The sequence below is a fragment of the Anopheles bellator genome, chromosome 1 (genome assembly GCF_943735745.2).
Source record: "Anopheles bellator chromosome 1, idAnoBellAS_SP24_06.2, whole genome shotgun sequence".
NCBI lineage: Eukaryota > Metazoa > Arthropoda > Insecta > Diptera > Culicidae > Anopheles > Anopheles bellator.
Window position 1 is genome coordinate 6,509,583 of NC_071285.1, and position 19,312 is coordinate 6,528,894.

Here is a 19,312-nt window from a genome sequence, read left to right on the forward strand (position 1 = left end):
GATCGGCATGTGTTGGTCTCGCCCGCGCGGTGCGGTGGACCAAAGTGCAGCTGCACTTTGCTGCAATTGCTAATTGGAAAGATGCACCATTAGAGCGGGGCGCATTAGGCGCGTCGTGCGCGCCAGGATCTCGTTCCGTGACGATCATCAACCATCATCATTCAAATTGCCACCCACTGGCCGCTGGCCTGGCCTGGGTGGGTTGGAAAATTACCCGATAAGGGAGCCGTCGTGGCAGCTCGAACCCTCTGAGAGAGAGAGAGAGAGAGAGCGAGTAAATGATGGTCAGTAGCGAGAAAAAAGGGTTCGAACCCAGAAGCCCAGATTTATTAGAACGGGCCTGGCCGCCGTGGAATCCCTTTGATCGTGGGCCGATGCTTTTCCGAGATCAATGCACACATATGCCACATGTCGGGGTGATGACGAAAGATGATTGGACAAGCCACCGCACTATGGGAAGTTTGCTAGTGGATATGCGGCCGTATTTCGTTTTAGGAAGAATCTATGGACTCTTTTCTCTATGGTGTTCTTCGCATATACATATTCTTCGCTTACTACAGAGTTCTTCTTTCAATTTCGGTTGGTTTAGGGACGTAAAAGCTGTCTTTAGCTCCCATTACTATTCAAGGATTATGAAGTTTAAATATCGTTTTGTCGGATCTGGCCACATTTTGATCATTAAAATAGCATCGAGTACCATGGAAAAGTTTCGGCCGGTTGATATTTCTCGGTGGGCTCGACCCATTTTCAGTTTTCATATCAAAAAAGGATCTAATAGCTTTCTTATTATTTCCAGTTCAAAGTAGCTGATAAAATTTGGCTTAAAAGAGTACTTTTTATCACTTTGACAGATTAACACGGAAGGCTAAAAATTCGGATCGCTCATAGCTAAGTTATCTATTTCCGGAAACCACAACTAAAATTGGTACTTTTTCAAATTGGTTTATGACCGCCTTTGCCCCATCTAGTGCACCGTTCCAAGTTCCGGCAACCTGCCGTTAATTAGTGTAACTGAATGGGTGCCAGAACTGCACTAGAACCGAGCGTGGTAATATCAGAAAAGCAGAAATATCAAGGAGGAGAGCGATTCAGCAATCTTTCTCGAAATGTTTCCAATTTGTAACGATCATGAAAAGAGTTTTTTGAAATACTATTTCAGTCAGTGAATACAATTTACAATTAACAAAAGAATTTTGCTCGACACGGTTGGACTCTAGGGAGCTTCGGAATGAATCCTTTTAAAAACGGGGGAACCGAGCCATCCTTTTGTGTTACCCTGTTACACTCGCTCCCGATCCCGGTGCCATTCAGGTTATTAATCAATAGATTGGTTAACAGACAGGCGCGTTCTTTCATCCCTCACCGATCCGAGCTCAACTTCCGCTTTACAAAATGTTGCTCATTGATGTTTGAAAAACCCGGCCCGGGGAAACTACTCGCGGACTACTCCCGGTAATCAAACATGTTTTCCGAATGATCAAACGGCAAGCGAGAACAGTAATTGAACATGTGAAGCGAACGGTAAACGGAACTACGCCACCGTTTTTCTTGGAACAAAACGCTGAGATACGCTCTTTTCAAAACGCTGCCATCAACTCGGACACTGAATTTGCATCACACGCCAGTTGAAGGTGCGCTCATAACGCGAACCGAAGCGTGTCTAAATGTGCCAACAAATTCGTCGAACCCCCGGCCTGGTGTGGCCAGCCTACCATTTTAAGCAGGATAATCGTAAACGGCTTTTATGACACGGCACGGCCGCTGGAATGCCGAGGCCGCCCGACCTTCCCGCACTTGCGGCTGCGAAATGGGAGCATGATTTCGATGCGCGAGTGATTTCAAATCAGGTGAAACTTTAATTTCTATAATTATTTTCCCGACAGGCCCGGCGAGTGCCCGGCCACATGCCACTGCCACGTTTGACATGCCCGGAGCCGTGCATTGGAAGTGCATCGTCGTCGTCGTCGTCGTCGGACGTCCGGAAGCATTCCGGGCCGGGCTACCGATAACCGACATTTGGACGATTACGCTGTGCGAAAACGGATTAAAATGCCGGGCCGTCTGCCTGGCAGGAGGCCTCCGATTTAGCAGCAGACCTCGAACGGTGACGTCGAAGAAATGAACTGTCCATCAACTTCCAGCGCGGACGGCGTGCGTGACATCAGCACGGTGTTGAGCGATTTTCTCGCCGCCACCGCCACGGCTGTGTCTAGTGTCACGATTCTGGTCGGCTCCTGCCATGCCTGGCCATAGCCTGCCTGCCTCCGACCGAAGGCTAGTGTGGGGCAGCTAGTGTTGGCTGTCCGCAACATGCAGACGGCAAATGGTTTCCGCTTTTTGCACACTCGCCGGGGATGATATGTTTTACGAGAAGCTTTGGAGGTTGATTTGAGGGAAGCGGAACATGCCGTGACGGTGGAGGTGGCAAGCATCGTTTGCATCGGAGCAAACGGACGGACTCGAAGCTTTTGCGAAGGGCCGTTCAAATCGAATCCTTTTACCAACTTCAACGTTTTGCTTATCTAGCATACCAATATTTGTATGATATTTAAATGAAGCTAATGAAATTATCTGTTTTTGTGCTGGACAAGACAAGCATCGTTTGCTTTAGGTTGGGATAACCGAAATCCATTACTTCCTTGGTAGATGGATTGAGCGATCGATAGCTGAAGGGTGATCCACGACGGACTTTCTTTTCATCTGGTTATAAAACAAAAATGGGTTAATATTTTTCAATCTTTGGCCGCCGTATGAATGAATGAACGGGAAGGCAGTTTTTGCCACACAGCGTCAACTACAATCGATATTTTGCGCAACGTCTTCGGAAATCGAATAATCAGCACAAGTGGTGTTGGAAATTGGCCTCCAAGAAGTTGTGAATTGATTGACCAATGGACTATTTTCTTTGGGTTTCAATGAAAGACAAATGTTAGGCGAACAAACTAACAGCAATTGACGATCTTAAGGCCTACGTTCAAATGGCTATAGCCGAGATAGGACTACTGCTATCCCCATCGTGGTGAACATTTGACATTGTTTTACATTGAAAAATTAAATATATGAACCATTGGAACCCATGCTCCATGCTCAACCATGCTCAACCATCGAAAAATAATAAATATTACGAAAGTTGCTTTCGTGGACCACCCATTAGTAATGTGTCGATCAAACAATTTTAAAAACGCGAATCTGCATCGAATTTCCCACTGCGAAGCTTAGGCCAAAGGGAATTAGTTCCCATTTCTTAAACGGATGGTGACCGCAACACAAACCGTGGCCAAACCAGGACTAAGGGCCAGGAAGGTTCTAATGTGTGGGACTGGAAAAGAATCATTTATTATGAATGACTTCCGTGTGGCCAAGCACCAAATTCAGATCTCTACCATCAAAAACTGGATCGTTTGAAGCTTGTTCGGGATGGGCACTACGAAACTATCTTTGACCCCAATCGGACCTTCGGAAATCGGAAATTTCATGCAAAAATAATGGAATTCTTCTCCCAGCGTAATATTTATGCAAAAGGTGCATAAGTAGGCCGAGGTCTGCTTAGAGAATAAAAGAAGGCGAACCGTCGGGCGGAGAGTCAACAAAGTAGTCGTGCAGTTAGAGTCGAGTGGCAGAAGGAGAGTTAAGAGAGCGAGTTATGGCTTTTCATTGGGAAAAATAAAGTGTGCGACATTATACATTTAATCTAATTCTAACCATTCCTGAAGCAAGTCAACGAGATTTGATTGCGCTTTTGCGCTGCGCTCCTACCCGACAAATGCATCAAATGGATGCAATTGTAGTGCCAAAATCGTCTGTAAACATCAATCACCAAGCCAACAAATGAAGTGAGCAATTTATTCACACAATGAGAACACTCGAAACAAACCCGGAATGTTGTTGCTGCACTCCGTCGCTCCGCCGCCGCTCCGAGGGCCTTTCGTGCACCGTCATTGAGCCCTCGGCCACAGATTATTTCAAGTATTGCGTAAAAATTAACAATCAATTCGCGTTGCGTACAGCTTGCCGCCTGTCATTCGCGGCCATCGAGCATAATTTAATTAAAACATCACCCGAACCGGGCGAGTCCGCGGCGAGTGTTGGAATGCAAACTGTATTAAACATAAACCTGTTCGATAATCAAATAGTGAATCCGGTCAGATTCGGTGCCTGGCGGGACGCCAAAAAAGGATCAATCGGGTTCGGCGGTGGCGGCGGCGGCGGCCGACGAGCGAAGCGTTTGTTGTTTTAGTCCGGGATTAGGTCGCAAAAATGTGATTACAGTTCCAGCAAAGTGCAGGTTCGGGAGCATGATTTGTGGGGTGGCCACCACGACGTCTGAAACCACTCACCAGCACATCCATCAACGGGGTGAGTAAACAAAAGAGTAATTTAACTCCACTGTCGCCCCTGCGCCGAGGTGGGTAAAAAGTGGCCAAACTGCAACCATGTTTCGATGGGGCATCTCCTGTTCAAAGCAAAGCCAGCAGCAACAGGGTGACACAAAAAACCACCGCGAATAGGTTGCATACGAACAAGGAAGCTCCAACCAGGCCCTCCGGTCATCTAATCGAACCTGACCCAGGCCCAGCCGGATGCCCGGCACCATGTAACAGGATCCCGTCCCGGTTCGCGTCCGACGGTGCAACTGCAATCCGAACGAACGAGAGGGTCCTCTGGAACGCTGATTTTTTCTCCCAAGTTTCTCCCGGCTCCCCACGAAAAGGGATACGTCCGAGGTCAGAGACTCGCCACTGATTACCGGTTTCGACCGGAGGGTTACGTTTTATTAACCGTCTCACCCGAGCAGGGTTTGTCAACACATCCTCGAGGATGCGGCAGAGATTGATGTGCCAGTTGCTCTTAGATTTCTGGCCCGGGAAGTTTTTTGCCATCGACCGGCCTGTCTGTGCAACGAAATTGGCCACCATTCGGCAGTCCTTTTTTGCCGGTTCGAAGTGTACACAAAAATCGATGTACCTGCCAGAAGTCAGCAGCGAACATGAACCCGGCTCTGGACACCTTCCCGACGCTGGTCGGTTTGAAGTGAAATCGGATCCTTTTCGGAGCTCGGAATTTCCTGTCGGCAGCGGCAGCGGTGGTGGGAACCACGCGAACCGACGGCAAGGAGCCACCGGGAACGGGGCAACCCCATTATTCACACTCAATCGGGCTCGGTATGAACCGCGGCCGCGAAGGTACCTTTTCGGAGGTCATCATCGCAACCATTTTTACGCCTCACTAAGCCGGACGCCACCGCGGTATTCGGTTACAGGATACCCGCACCGGATTCGGATTGGCTCACGGACTGGGGTTAGGAGAACGGATTTGGAGTGCGCAAAAAGTTCGTGAAACGTGAACCCCGTCCCCGGTGGGGGTCGACTCGCTCTGGCCAGCACTGCGTCTATTTGGGTCAACAATGTCTAGGTCCGAGAGGTCCACCACTCATTGCTGTTTTCTTTGCGTTCGTCGATCGTTGCAATTGTTGCAGTGGGCCTCCTTCAAATTCCTCGCCCACTTAGACGCCTTATCAAAACAGCGCGAGTTTCGGCTTCGGCCCAAGGCGCATCCTTGGGCCCGTCAATCACCCGTTGCTGGTTGCTTCACTGTAACACAAACTCGCCAACGGACAGTCGAGTGCCGCGCGTGGAGGTGTTTGAAATTGTTTCACGTAAATTACGCCGACCGTCCCTACATTGTGGATGTCGCGCGTATGTGAGGTTTTATTGCCTGCCGGAGAATCATAAAACCGGCGGTGCCCGCCGGTTTATGGCTCGGTGCCGGTGCCGGAAGAAAAGATCGAACAGTATCGATCGCTTCAAGATGGTTCCGAACAGCGACACCAGCGACTTTGTTGCCTCCGGGGGGGAAGAAGAAATTTTCCACCCAAACCCGGGGCCGAAGGAAAATCACTTTGTGGGCAATCTGTGGCCGGGGCCGTAAAAAGCAATCTCTAATGTACCGTAAAATTACTGGCGCTGCCGTTTACGCTCCTCCTGGCAGCATATGTACCCGCGATATTTGCAACACAAATTAACTTCGTGGCGTGGCCGGAATGATTTGTTTCGTGCGATGCGATGCTCGTGGCGATGCCCGTTCCTCTTGCGATAATTATCATATTCATGAGCTGCGTGAGCTGCGTCTTTCTCCGAAGCATAATTTCTGCGGTGGACCCCCTCAATCATGCCACCAAATTGTTGATTAGATTTTAAAAGTCACCCGTCGCAATTCGAGCACCAAAAAGCGAGTGGCCAAACTTAAACCATTATCATCCATCTTCCGCACCTTCGTGTCTCGGTGCTCGCGCTTCGGTGACGATTAATCTTGGGCGATTTCGGTCGCCTTCGTTCGGGGTGTTCGGAAATAAAACAAAAACAACCGCAACACTCGCCTGGAGCCGCCCATTAATGCTCTAAAACCAGATCACCCCACGTTCGAGTGTGTTCCATTGGCGCGAGCGCAAAAGGCTTTTAAAATTCCTCACATTAATTGTGTAAAAATAACTCAATCCGATCCGAGCAGCATGTCGCGCGCATCGCGAGCATCGAACCGGCGCGACCATATGCTGGGCCCGGGACTCCCGGGGCTAGAGGGCTGCGAAATCCGGGCCGCAGCCCGGGAATCGGATCGTCTCGAGCGGAGCGGAGAAAAACGGCTTAATTGATTTCGGAATAAATTGACTGCCTCTTGACTGTGCGCAGCAGCATCCGCGTGGAACCTTTCGGGGGGCTTTCTGGCGCATGCAATGTGCTCCATTTTAAAGTCCGATCCGTTCTCCGCGTTCTCTGTCTGCCCGCTCTAACGCTCTAGTGTCTATTGCGCGTTTAATCTTAATGCAAATCACTCCACATGAGCATAAAACCCAGGCTCGAGGACGCTCTGGCGCGGGAAACATGTGTCGTTTCGGGTGAATAAAATTATGCTCTCTCCACTCGCTCGCTTCTGTGCTGGGTTCTGGGATGGAAATTTGATTACTGCCACCATCGCCAGATGGCCCATCCGGTGGACGCCCAACCCCCTAGAACGAGGCTGCTCTCCGCTTCGCTTCTCACGAGTGACAGTCTTTCCGACGGGGTTGCGAAAAAAAAACGTTTGGACGTTTCGATTTCCGCGATGACTCAACGATCGTGCGACGCACGATGCGTCGTCGAAGCGATCGCAGGGAAGGATGGAAATCAATTTGCCTAATCATTTCGCGCCACGGCGAGCATAAACGGCTTCCCTGACTTCCTGCTCAGCCGCGGGTGTCCTGGAACGGGCAGTTACAACAACGGCGAACCTTGGACAAAAGGGGCTTTTAACATTCCAACTGTGTGGAACAGGAATTTCGTGGTGAATGCTGGGCGAGTGTGAACTGATCACCGATCACCGATTGAGATCTCTATCAGCAGAGCGATCAGCAGGGCGATCAGCATGCTGTTTGTGGGTTCTTATAAAATGTAGCATTATGTTATTTTTCCCTTTAGTTAGGATTTTAGTGAAGTCCTTTTTTCATATTTCATGAAACAAAATGTGCTTCTTATCCTATTTCAACATTTTTATCATTATTTAATTTCCCAAGGGCCTTTTGTAAATCTTTTGCGACTTCTCCATTTATTTGATCTCTTTTTATTATCTATCTAACAGCCCGTTGTGAATAGAGATGCCATTGAACCAAACGTATCTTTCTCTCCAACAAAAAAGCTCCTAAAATAATAATGATTATAGTAAAACTCCTATCGACCGCCTCCCGGCACTATGGGACCCACATTCCGGTGTCCGCAACTTGAACGATCAACAACAAAATAAAGCCCAAGTTTCAATTGCAACCAAACTGGTGATTGATTAGCCATACTTAAGGGGCTCACTTCACCCGCTTCAAATGCCGCTGTCCGCCGTTACAAAGACGCGAACGGCGAGGGACACATTCCTCCAGTCAACCTGAAGTCAACCCGAATGCATCGCGCTGGAAAAATCGTGACCACCACCTCGCTTCACTTCCACCGTCCCATAGCATGTCCCGCTCCCGGGTGATGGTGGTGTGAAATTCTTTGGCCACTTTGGAGCCCTCCCCATCCCAGCGAACAACAGGAACGGAATTAACCTCAAAGAAATTGGGCTCGATTGTGGCGTTTTGTCGCGTTAACGCTCTCTCTCTCTCTCTCGCCGCGGGCAGGAAATCGCACCCCGGACCGGACCCCGTGAAGAAAGGATTGGAAATGGCCCATTCGCTCGCGCCCGCGAAGCGAACCACGTGTCCCGCGCCAGATCCGGCGCGAGACCTGTTCTACGGACCCACCATTAACCCGACGCCCGGTCCCACCGAGGTACATCCCAATTCAAGTGACCGAAGAAAATTGTTCTTTTGATGTCCGATTTGTTCGCATCATCGCCCTCATCAGCATCGGCATCGCAGCATAAGCGTGCTTTTTGCGGCCATTCTCTCGCGCTCGGCTTTTTACGCTTCTATCACTTCACGCCATTATTTCGTCGTTCGTCCGGCCTCTTCCCTCCCGGAAAGGGGTCGGAAAGCAGACCCTTTCCACATCTGAATAGAACCGAGCCAATCGAAGAACTAAATAACTCTATTAACGGGGGTTTCGCGAAGTGCTGCGAGTCCAATCCCGATTCGATTTGGACCCCTTCTTTCGGGAGAATGAACCGCTTCTCGAACGAGCCTCTCAGCAGCTTGCCGATCGTCGAGGCCCATTAAGCATCGGTGGGTCAATATGAAAATGTTACTATCTGCGTCTTGAGTTCGTTTTTTTTTCTCAGCTCGGGCGCTAATTGTTCTGCGGGATCTTGTGGTTTAAAATTTTGAACCAATCGGCACACGAACACGATCAGCCGAAGGTCGGCTCCGGTTGGGTCCTAAATTGGGTCAGCATCGATTGGCAGCTCCCCGGCCTGCTGCCGATCGATAAATCATTCAGCGCGTCCCGAATTGGACGAACCGAACCTTGGAAATCAGACCGTAAAATATGCAACTTTTGTGGCCTGGGACCCAAGAGACCTTCCACACCGCGAAGTATTTTCCGCAACATGGGAAATCGAATGCTCAGCAAAGCTGAACCGAGAGCCAAGGCGAGGTTGGTTCTCAGCACAAAACTAGCCGGTGGTGGCCGGCGACAGCTGGCACCCAAAAATGCGGCACCTTCCCCCGATCCGATTGCTGTCACTTCCGGCCAAGTTGTTCCGGTGACCGGTGGCGCAATTATCGTGTCCTTTCCCAGGACGCACGCATGCAGAATCGCAACGCGTGACTCGATCGGGCCCGCGCAAATGGAGCGCAACGCGCTCGAAAACCGTACCGAATCGTGGTCGATTGGCCGGTCCCGACTGGTCCTGAGGTGAGTCCTCGGTGAGCTGCACTCCACGGACCAAATTGACTCTCGCAGGATCGTTGTTGCAATTTTCCCTGCTGGATTCTGCCGGCGGCCATTGTGTAATGGTGGGAAGAATGGGGCCCAAAAAAAAAAACACGGAGAACCGGATGCGAATTACCGTTCCCCGAAGTATGCGGATGCGAGTCGGAAATGAAACGTGACCTTTCACGCTCTGGCCGTGACACGTGATGGCTCCGGGAGTCGCCAAAAGAGAAAAAAAACGGAGCGATAACGCACGGCACGGGGACAAGCAAAATGCTTCATCAGCACGGGGAAACTCTAACCCAAAACATTGGCCCGGGGCTCGGGAATTGGCGGTCCATTTCCCTCGTCCCGGTCGGAGTGTCGGTCGGTCGGTTCGGTGGGAATTAAACAAACTCACGCCGGGAAGCCAGTGACAGTGTCACTCAATGGTTCCGTTTCCGAGGCAGCCGGAGCAGGGATATGTCACACCCTCCCCAGAATCGGCCATTGACAGGCAGTGAAAATGTGACAAATTGCTTCACGAGTTTTCCCTATCAGGACGCGCGTTCTGTCGGACGGCCGGTCGGTCATCAAATCGCCCCGGCTCGGCCCGAGTACGAGAAGTGGCCTCCCGGATGCTACGGCCAACGCCGGATGACGGATTGGTTGGTTGGAGTGTAATTAAAGCACCGTCCCGAAGCACCGTCGTCCGATCATTGATTTTGCCAATTGACGACATTGTAAAAGCGGGCCCCATTCAAGGTCCAGTGCATAAGGGGTCCTTACCACGGGGCAGCAATTAGTCGGTGGCCGGCGTATTGTGTTTTAGCCCTTTTCGAGGGAGGATCCATTCAACCTTTACGTTCCAACTGTAAATAAACGGATGCGGACTCTACGGTTGGTATTTATTCCGAGCGTAAATAAGTCGGGAATGTCAAGGGTTATCCATTTCGTAGTTTAAAGTAATTTAAATGGAGAAAATGTGATATTTTGATCGCTTTTTAGCGAGAGAATCCAGTTGATGGCCGTAAAGCATGGTCCCAAAAGAACCATTTTATGATTAAATATTTAAAACAAGGAAAAGGAATTGTAAAGCTAGTGGTTCGATTATACAATGAATACAATTAGCTTAAAGTGAATGAGAAGAGAAGAGAAAGAACCTTTCTAATGGTAAAAAAGTTAGAAAAATAGTTATGAAAATGATAAATGTTCAAAAGAAAGCAAAGCAGAGAACAACCTCAAACATAACTGTTAGTAAGAGTTAACAAATGGTTAATAACCCTATTCTTTCGAACACTACGAAGGAAGATCCACTACGGTCCATTCCGAAATTTGATGATGTCGATTGACCATCAAGATCAAACCTCTACAGAAGGAGTGCAACATTCTAAAAATAATGTTGGAAGATAATTTCCATATCGTTGAACTGCATAGTTTCGTCAAAAAAAAAATCTATTAATTGTAAAATGTAATATTTCTAACATGAAAGTAACATGAAGGAAATGAAACCAGAAATAGGATAAAAGAATCGCAAAAAAAGGCTCATTAAACTCAAACATTAAACTAAACAAAGAAAAAAGGACTGGAAAAACACCGCTTCAAAGAGTTGCGCTCTTTCCGCCCTATTTAATTCAATCGATGTTCCAATGCTCGCATCACAATGAGCATCATAAACACTTCATAAACAGTCATCGGCCTGGATCCTGGGCCATGTCGACCATCAATGTAAACATCAAACGCCGTGCGCTGAATTAGCATTTCCATTCCGATAATTCAATCGGGGTCGGCTATGCGGTTCCGTTCACCGTTCGTACATTGTTGGCGCCTATTGTTTGCCGACTGGGTCGTTTGTGTGGAAAATTGAAAATGAGTGCCGTTGCTGGAAGTAATGCGAATTATGAGCATTACAGCAAAGTGGAAAAATCGCCCGCTTTTTTTCCCCGTATCGATTAGTCGGAACCAGGCAAATAATCCGCTTTCCGGCCGACAATGTGTGCGCCCTTTTAAAATGCAATTAAACATTAAACGGCGCGCGGCGATCGGCACCGAGCCAGGACTCCGGTCAGGCGGCGGTCTATTACGAAAGCGGTGCCGCCGCCGCGGAGGGGCCTCCTAAGCGTTGCGGCGTCTGTCTTGCGTCTTGGATAACATTTCAATTAGTCACACTCTTCACCAAACCGGACCACAGGCCGACCGATAGCGACGCAAAATGGGCCATCAAATAGCAACCACGATTCCCAGCTGCCGCCGCCGCCGCCGCAACATTAATCCTCCTTCGGGCACTCGAAAATCGTTTGGACAGATCAATTTACTGTCCCCGCGTCCTGTTGGGGCCCCAACCCACACCGCACCACGCGGTTGCGTCATGATTTCGCGGGCACATCACGACTTTCGGTTCGGCTCGTACATTATTGGCGGCGGCACCCAAAGAGCCGCGAGATCGGCCCCGGCCGCCAGGAGGATCGTGGCATTAAAGGGCCGCCACACCAACCGAACCGACGCGCGGCCATAGTTCAAGTGTGTCTTGGGAGGTTTCTTTTTCGCTTTATTTTGGCGTCTCCTTCTCATCGATCGCCGTGGCCGCTCGACGCCGCGAATCGGTTTTCGTTAATGCTACCTCTTTGCCCAACTTAATATGCATCCCGGACTCTCGGTATGGCCCCCACTCGAGAGAGAGAGCGAGAGAGCGTGCCCGTTACATAAATCTGATAAATTGTTTAATTAAAAAGCGTTTCAAATGGTGATTGATTTTCACTTCAGGCACCCCGGCTGGCCGGGGTGTGGATTATCCTTCAACCCGGACGCCGGATGACGCGCTCGAATTCCACTTGAAGCTCGCCGATGATGCTCGTTTCGTGATTCTCAGACACCGGCCGATAGAGGAGTTCCCCCCTTAAGTGGTTCAACACCTTGGCTGGTGGCCATAATATTGTCCATTAATAAGTCCTCCCTGGAGAGCGAACCATTTATGCAATCTCAAGCCGAGCCGAGCCGAGCAAAGAGCAGCCGGTTCTCAGGCTGTGCGATAATAATAAAACACGGACCGTGGCGAGAAAAAATCACTTTTCCTCTCACTCATCCCGGCCCATCTGGCCAGGGCCGGCCTTCGGGACACACAAAATCTCGGCGAGAAAACAGCGCGTTTGGAAATCGATTTTTCCATTTTATGCTGTCCGATCGAAAAGCACCTCCTTGAGCCGGCGATTCCTGACCGTACAGGACGGGACGGTCGATGACTTCATTCGAGTAGCGGTTAAATTAGAATGCAGCTCCCTGCCGTGTCCCTGCACGATCGGCTCCCCGGCAGCCTGCTGCAGCATTAGCATGTTGGCTCGGCGGCGGTGGCGGCGGCCGGCAAATGTAATTCGTTGACCCAATTAATTGCAGAATCTGCAAATCGGCCGCCGCCACTGCAAAATTTGCAATTCATACACCAAAAGTTGCTCCTTCGGCCGATGCGCGTCCGGAAAGCCAATCAATTCATTCGAATCATTTTCTCATTACCATAGCCAACCCCCGGCCGGTCGAGGAAAGGTCGTGCGCGGCAGGACGACGGCCAGGTTCCGCCAGCCAAATGTCGCCTTCGGAGCGGTGCATAATGCCGACCACTAGCATTGAACGTAAAGTTCTTCGATCAATTAAATGGGCCGGCCCGGCCCAGTCCGTCTGCCGGTTGCATAATTATGCACGTTTTGCCGGCGCAGCGGCCAGAGTCGAATTCGATGTTCGATGCTCATTGGGCTGTCACTTTCCGGCAGGAAACGTTACAAAGAAGAAAAAACCTGGAGGAAGCTTGACAGCAGCGCCGGTAGCTAATTTTCCGTTCCGTTCCGAAGACGCACTCTCGGTGACAGCCGCACCGGGGGCCGGTGGCCACCGTAATAAGAAATCCATTTAAATACCTATCAATTTCCGCGTGCAGCTCGGAACTCCTTTGGCCAACGGGGTGCCGGAACCGCCATCTTCGAGCCGTGTAGGGGAAAGTCCTCTAAAATCAGCCCCAGGACAGGTGCTGTAGCATGGGGTCCGTTGAACGATCTCTTTGAGGAGGTTCGGGTTGAGGGAAAATAGTTACAAAGTGTTTTCTATTAAATTTTGATTATATATTTATGTTTAATTATTAATTAATTTTCCACACATTAAACATTTCTGCTGAGGCTGTCCGGTGAGTGCCACTTTCCGCTACATTTTCCACCATTTCCAGCAATGCATCGGCAGCCATTCGGTATGCGTGTCGAAGCCATGCGACGCATGGTTCCCTGTTTTTTTCTCCTGTCCCCGGTTCCCGCGTAAGCGCGAGTTCCCGGCGCATGACGCCGGAGCCTAACTAACTGCCGTCCTGCACCAAAGGCACTCTGTTTGTCTATTTTGGAATAAATTAATTGCAATTCACCTGTCACTGGCGACTGGCGCTGGCCCCGCTAGGGGACGTGGCCATTTTTTCCCGCAACAACGCGTGCGTCGGGAAATTCGCGATCCACGACCTTGACTGTGGGGACGACTGCTGTCGGGATTTTCACTAATTTTTGCCGTTTGCGCTCCTTTACGCCCTGTACGCCGGGCGATGTGTCGCCGGTCGGCCGCCCGAGCCGGCCGGGTTTTGAATGCTACCCACACGGGACCCGGCCACGAAACCAATCCAACATACGATGTTTTACGTAAATGGATTTACATTTATTATCCAGATCAATTGAATAATGTTCCCGGGCCGTTCCGTTCCCGCGTCGTCGATGTTGCCCGGTTGCTCCATGTTTGGGGGGTCTGTGGGATGTCATTTTATCTCACCGAGCGCCCCATCTGCTCCCCGGTTTGGGCTTTGAAAATTGAAAATCCCAGCGAACCGCACTCGAATGCCAGCCCGGTGCCCGACCCGGGATCGATCGTTTAATCCCATTCGCGCAGTCGTCGCATTTGGCACCGACGGGGCAAAAAAGGCTCAGCCCCGCAGGACCCGGGGAGTTTCATTCACCCGAGTGCGTGCGGGCATTCAGTCGGATTTCAATTGCATTCGCACCGCTTCCGTTTATGAATGGCACCGGGGTTGCCATCTTCTGCTTTTATTTTACTAATGAATACAAGGCAGAGTGCAGTGGCGAAGAATAATTGAAGCGGCGGAATCGACCGGGTTCAACAACTCCGGAAGGCTCCGGGAACACTTTAAAGGCGGAGTCTGGGCGCCCTTGTCGATTCAATGTCGTAAGAAGAATTTGGCCAAAAAAAAAAGTTGCTGGCTAATGGGCCGGAAGTTTCAGTCATATCGAAGGATTTGGACAGCGCCACTGAATTGCTTTCTGATTCGGAGTTGGAGAGCAAGGAACTTGACCGTCGATAGAAGGACGGACATCGGGAACGCAACTCGCCATTTCCTGGTGCTACTTTTCGGGACATTTATTGTCTGTTGGATTGTGATTAAAACATCATTTAAGACCTCTGGTATGACTGGTCCTTTCTATTCCTTTCCGATATTGGGAAGGGTCAAACGGGAAACTTTATTTCAGATAGTTTCGATGGCCCGATCGCCTTTCTGATAGAAGTCTTCGAGATTACAACTGTAGTAATCATTTTTCACATTCTTCTCTAGATCCTCAGATGAAACCCTTGATCCTTGATGAATCTGTTATCGCCCAAAAAGTTTTGTGATGCGTGAAAATCAATTGGTAATTGGTAGCAATTACCGAATTACGATCTGCACTATATGCTGAATCCATTGAATCTTGCCAACCAAACTTTGACCGATTGAGTTGTTTCAAGAAAAGATCTGAACTCAATGTTGTGCCACACGGAAACAACTCATAATACATTATTCCTTTCAAGTCCCACCCAAAACACAGTTCAAACTTACCAAAAATAATAAGATAAAATACAAAATTGTGGTCGATCTTCAGCTCCAAAATTCACCTTCACAACGAACATCAATTGTTTTAAGCATTTAAGATCGCTTGATCGATTCTTTACGAGACATCTATTTCTTTCTGGCTTACAACCAGACCATAAGGAGGGACACACGACCACAACGCCTTTATTTCTTGTTACCTAAAATGGTATCAAAAATAAACATTTTATAAAAAACGAATGAAAGAGCAAAGAGCGATTAAAAAAATATGTCGGTCAAATTGGGCGGCCCCATTATCATCCTGATTCGTGGACATGCAATGGTTTCCTTTCGCAAAAAATGCATTCTTTTGCGATTCGAGACGAATCTCGCTTTCGGCCACCCCAATGGAGGTCACGATCGCCAGACCGTCTGCCGTTATCGCTCCGAAAACATTCGCAGTTATCACCGTCGTCTGATGAGCCCGAGTCCAATGCGCCTCAGTCGGTGTTTCGTTCGTGAAACAGAATGTTGCTCGTGACGGTGTTGCTGGGCTTGGTGGCGTCTACGGCAGGTAAAGTTCCGTTCCAAAAGGATGCCCTAAAGTGCCCTAAACCGACTCAGGCTCTCGCCAGGAACGACTTCCCTAGCGCCGGGCGATGTTTGTCGCATCAACGGTAGCGTCGGTCGGTGCGTGCCGATCCCGGAGAACCCGGAGTACTCGCAGCTGTTGCGGACGCGACCACGCAGCGAAGAGCAGGACCGGTACCTCGAGCGGTACATCTGCGATCGCCGGCAGCAGCTGACCTGTCGGCTGGGCAGCGTGAACGACGAGCTGTGCGGTATCCAGATGTCGGATCGTATCGTGCGCGGCGAACGGGCCGCCCTCGATCAGTTCCCGTGGATGGCGCTGATGCAGTACGAGGATCACCGAAAGGGCAGGAAGCGGTTCGCGTGCGGCGGGACACTCCTCAACCGGAAGTTTGTCCTCTCGGCGGCCCACTGTTTCGTGCGGCTCCAGGCCGGGCTCGAGTTGTGGGTTCGATCGTGGAACCCGCCAAGTTTCCTAGCTGATACGCTCCCCGTCCTTTCCGCAGCATCAAGGTGCGGCTCGGCGAGTGGAACACGGAGACGGAGCTGGACTGCGAGGAGGATGCCGGAGAGGAGTTCTGTGCCCCGCCGGTGCAGGACTTTGGCTACGAGAAGCTGCTCGTGCACGAAGGCTACTCCGGGAACTACGCGGATCGAGCGAACGACATCGCGCTGATAAAGCTGGATGGTCTCGTGGAGTATAATGAGTTCGTGAAACCGATCTGCCTTCCGGAACCGTCCACCAGGGACCGGGAGAAACTGTACTCCGGCAGTCTGTGGGCCGCCGGGTGGGGTCGCACCGAATCGAGTAAGGATTCCCCGGGGGGAAGGCAATCCATTCACTTAAAGGACATTCGTTTTTTTTTTTTTGGTAGGTCCCGGAAGCTCTTACAAGCTGTTCGTGGCCCTGGACTACTACGATCTGGGGCAGTGTAACGAGACGTACCGGAAGAAGGTGCGCATCCCTCTGACCGGCACCCAGTTCTGTGCGCTGGGAGTGGCAGGGAAGGACACTTGCAATGGGGACTCCGGTGGGCCGCTCATGAAAACGCTCAAGTCGCTGCACTACGCGGCCGGGGTCGTCAGTTTTGGACCGCAAAAGTGTGGCAGTCCGGTGCCAGCCGTCTACACGAAGGTCGAGGCGTTCTATCAGTGGATCGTCGACCGGATGGTGCTGTACGAGGATCGCTACTGAGGAACGCTCAAGCTAAGGTCTTTCTATCGATGGTATTTAAGCTGAATGTTCGAATAAAACCATTTCCCTTATAGATGATAAAGTCAAGAGTTCAAAAAGACCTTTCAAAAGGTTGCTACATCCGCTCGTGTGGCCTCGTTCCTTCACAATTGAATTAAATCCTGAAAACTTCAACTTCACCTCCTCGAGCCGTTTGATGTGAGTGGAAAAATATGCTCAAAATTGCCCCGAAAACCGGTTCCCAGTGGACCCCGGCCAGATTGCGTCGGCAAAGGGGTTTTGATTGAATTCCTGGGCCCGCGACGCACTTTTCCGTTGGAAACGTCGATTGATTTTCCACCTTTCCAGGTGGAAAGTGGCACCGGCAGCAGCAGCCGCAAAAGGTCGTCACCCGATCCAGGATCCAGCATCCTGGCCAAAAGAGTGTTTCGCTTGCTGTGATTGAATTTTCGCACGCCACCGGATTCGGGCCTTTAGATTTCCCCACGGCATTCGTCCCCGGGAAAAGCCGGAACGCGGGCCAAAGTTTTGTGGTTTTCGGAGGCGGCACCGGTGGCGTGCCGAATTGAAGTGTGAAATGATGGTTCGTAGAGGACCCTCGCCGTTTCCGATCGAAAAAGTGGCTCCCACGGGAACGCCATCGCTCCGGGACTCTCCGATTGCATTCTCTGGTCTGGTAGGCGTGGTGGTGGCCAGAAATATTTTAACGCCAGCCCCTACAGAGCGATGGTCATCGCCCAATGTTCTCCCTCATTTGCCGGGGTCATCGATAATTTGGCAATCCGAAAACAGGACTCTTCCCATCTGTAGCGGGCCAATCGGATCGATCGCACACACTTGATGCCCACGGGGCACACGTGCTCTCTCCGGTTTGGGCGAGCACGTGTTTTGCGCGAATGTCCTGCGGCCATTCGTGGGTGCACCGGGGTGCGCGTTTCTGGCGCCCCCTAAGGCTTTGCACTTGACAGTTGGTGGATTATGGGCCTTTATTCGATATTAATTCGATCAAACAGGATGCCGTGGCCGAACATTCCGGAGAGTTTTGATTTATCCTTCGTGGACCGAGCGGTCCCCTTGCATCGACAGGCGGACGGATGGTTGGGCTGTAACAGTCTGAAATCCGGCACCCTCGTGGGCAGGGATTTTTCCTGGTTTTCCCTCGCAGGGCCGGCCGAGGCTCAAGTGTCAGGCGCTTTCCACGAGCAAATTGCATTTCTCTGTTACGCATAATGAGCCGGCGGCCCAGGACGACCGGAGGGTGACACACGCTAAGACGGGAAAGCCCTTCGGTCGGATCCTTTCGTTTCGGCCGCGTTCTTTCGTTGATCCGTGAAGCGAATGGTTACACTGTCGCTGACTTCTTCCACTGACCCGGGAGGGGGAAATCAAGGGCCAATGACCGGAAGATGGCAGGACGGCTAGGTAAGAGGGTCGAACCAAGGATCGATCGATTTTTCTGCGTTCGAAAGAAAGTGCGCCTCCTGTTGCGAGTTGAGTTTCCCAAACAGGGCCCAACAGGACATTCGTTGCCCGGGTCACCCGACCAAAAGTGAATTATTTACTCCGCATGGCATTGTGTTCTATAAAGTGGCCGCTTTTTTACACCGCACATAGGATGCATTAGAAGCGATCTATCAATCGTTCGGGCCCAACGCGGGTCTCGCGGGTCGCGGGTCGCGGGTGGAATGCGGAATTAAATACTCTTAATAAGGTTCCCCGGTCGTTCGGTCGATTGGAAGGGGTGTAAAATTGTCCTCTTAACCGCGGGCCGGCCCAGCCCGGCACCCGAAAACCCGGGCGACATCCTGTCCATAATGGGCACAATGTCAACCACACCCCATTAGCAGCCATTATTATCGGTGCGTCAGTCTCATCGGAGCCAGGGGTGTGCCGAACGTCGCAAAAGGACGCGTACGACGCCGTCGTGTCAAGCAAAGCAAAGCAAGGTAGTAAAAACTAGACAACGGTTACGGAATTGGCCGGGTTCGAAAGGGGGAAAAAAACTGTCATTCATTATTAAAATAAATTACGCCTAAGCACATCCATATTAATAATCCTCGAAGGTTCTGTATTCGATCCCCCTCCGGACGGCAAGGAATTCGCATTGTGTCCTTCGCCAAACGTCACCCTAACCACGCAGGGAAATTACCGGTTATTTCGACGTGTCCTGGCAACCCTCCGGGACTCGTCGTTTGACAGGCGCCCGGCTCGGCGATCCGAAACGGCACCTGGCACTTCCTGGCCTGGCGCCCGCTTGTGATCCTTTTCAAAGATCCGGCGGATTGGGAAGCCAACCCGAAACGGGAAGGGGGAAAAATCTCCGTTTTTTATTTCCCCGACGCTGTCCGGCCAAAAGCCGGAATGCAATTTCGGTGCAAATGCGGTGCGCGGAATGGTAAA

General features: G+C 50.7%; 1 protein-coding gene across 1 annotated transcript; it reads left to right on the forward strand.

Moving 5' to 3' along the window:
• Positions 1–9,246: 9,246 nt before the first annotated feature.
• On the forward strand, positions 9,247–16,912 carry LOC131215386 (CLIP domain-containing serine protease B4-like). The gene is made up of 5 exons (XM_058209778.1): positions 9,247–9,314; positions 13,365–13,406; positions 15,766–16,161; positions 16,224–16,525; positions 16,593–16,912. Exons 1-5 carry the CDS (start codon positions 9,247–9,249, stop codon positions 16,910–16,912), a joined length of 1,128 nt encoding a protein of 375 aa, XP_058065761.1.
• Positions 16,913–19,312: the final 2,400 nt, after the last annotated feature.

What these genes read in the sequence shown, in the direction of transcription:
- LOC131215386 (XM_058209778.1), top strand. Translation starts at nt 9,247, where the DNA reads ATGGAGCGCAACGCGCTCGAAAACCGTACCGAATCGTGGTCGATTGGC. An exon ending in TACAAAGTGTTTTCTATTAA is followed by an intron (nt 13,407 to 15,765) that starts ATTTTGATTATA and finishes CTCGCCAGGAAC; the next exon opens with GACTTCCCTAGCGCCGGGCG. An exon ending in GTGGGGTCGCACCGAATCGA is followed by an intron (nt 16,526 to 16,592) that starts GTAAGGATTCCC and finishes TTTTTTTGGTAG; the next exon opens with GTCCCGGAAGCTCTTACAAG.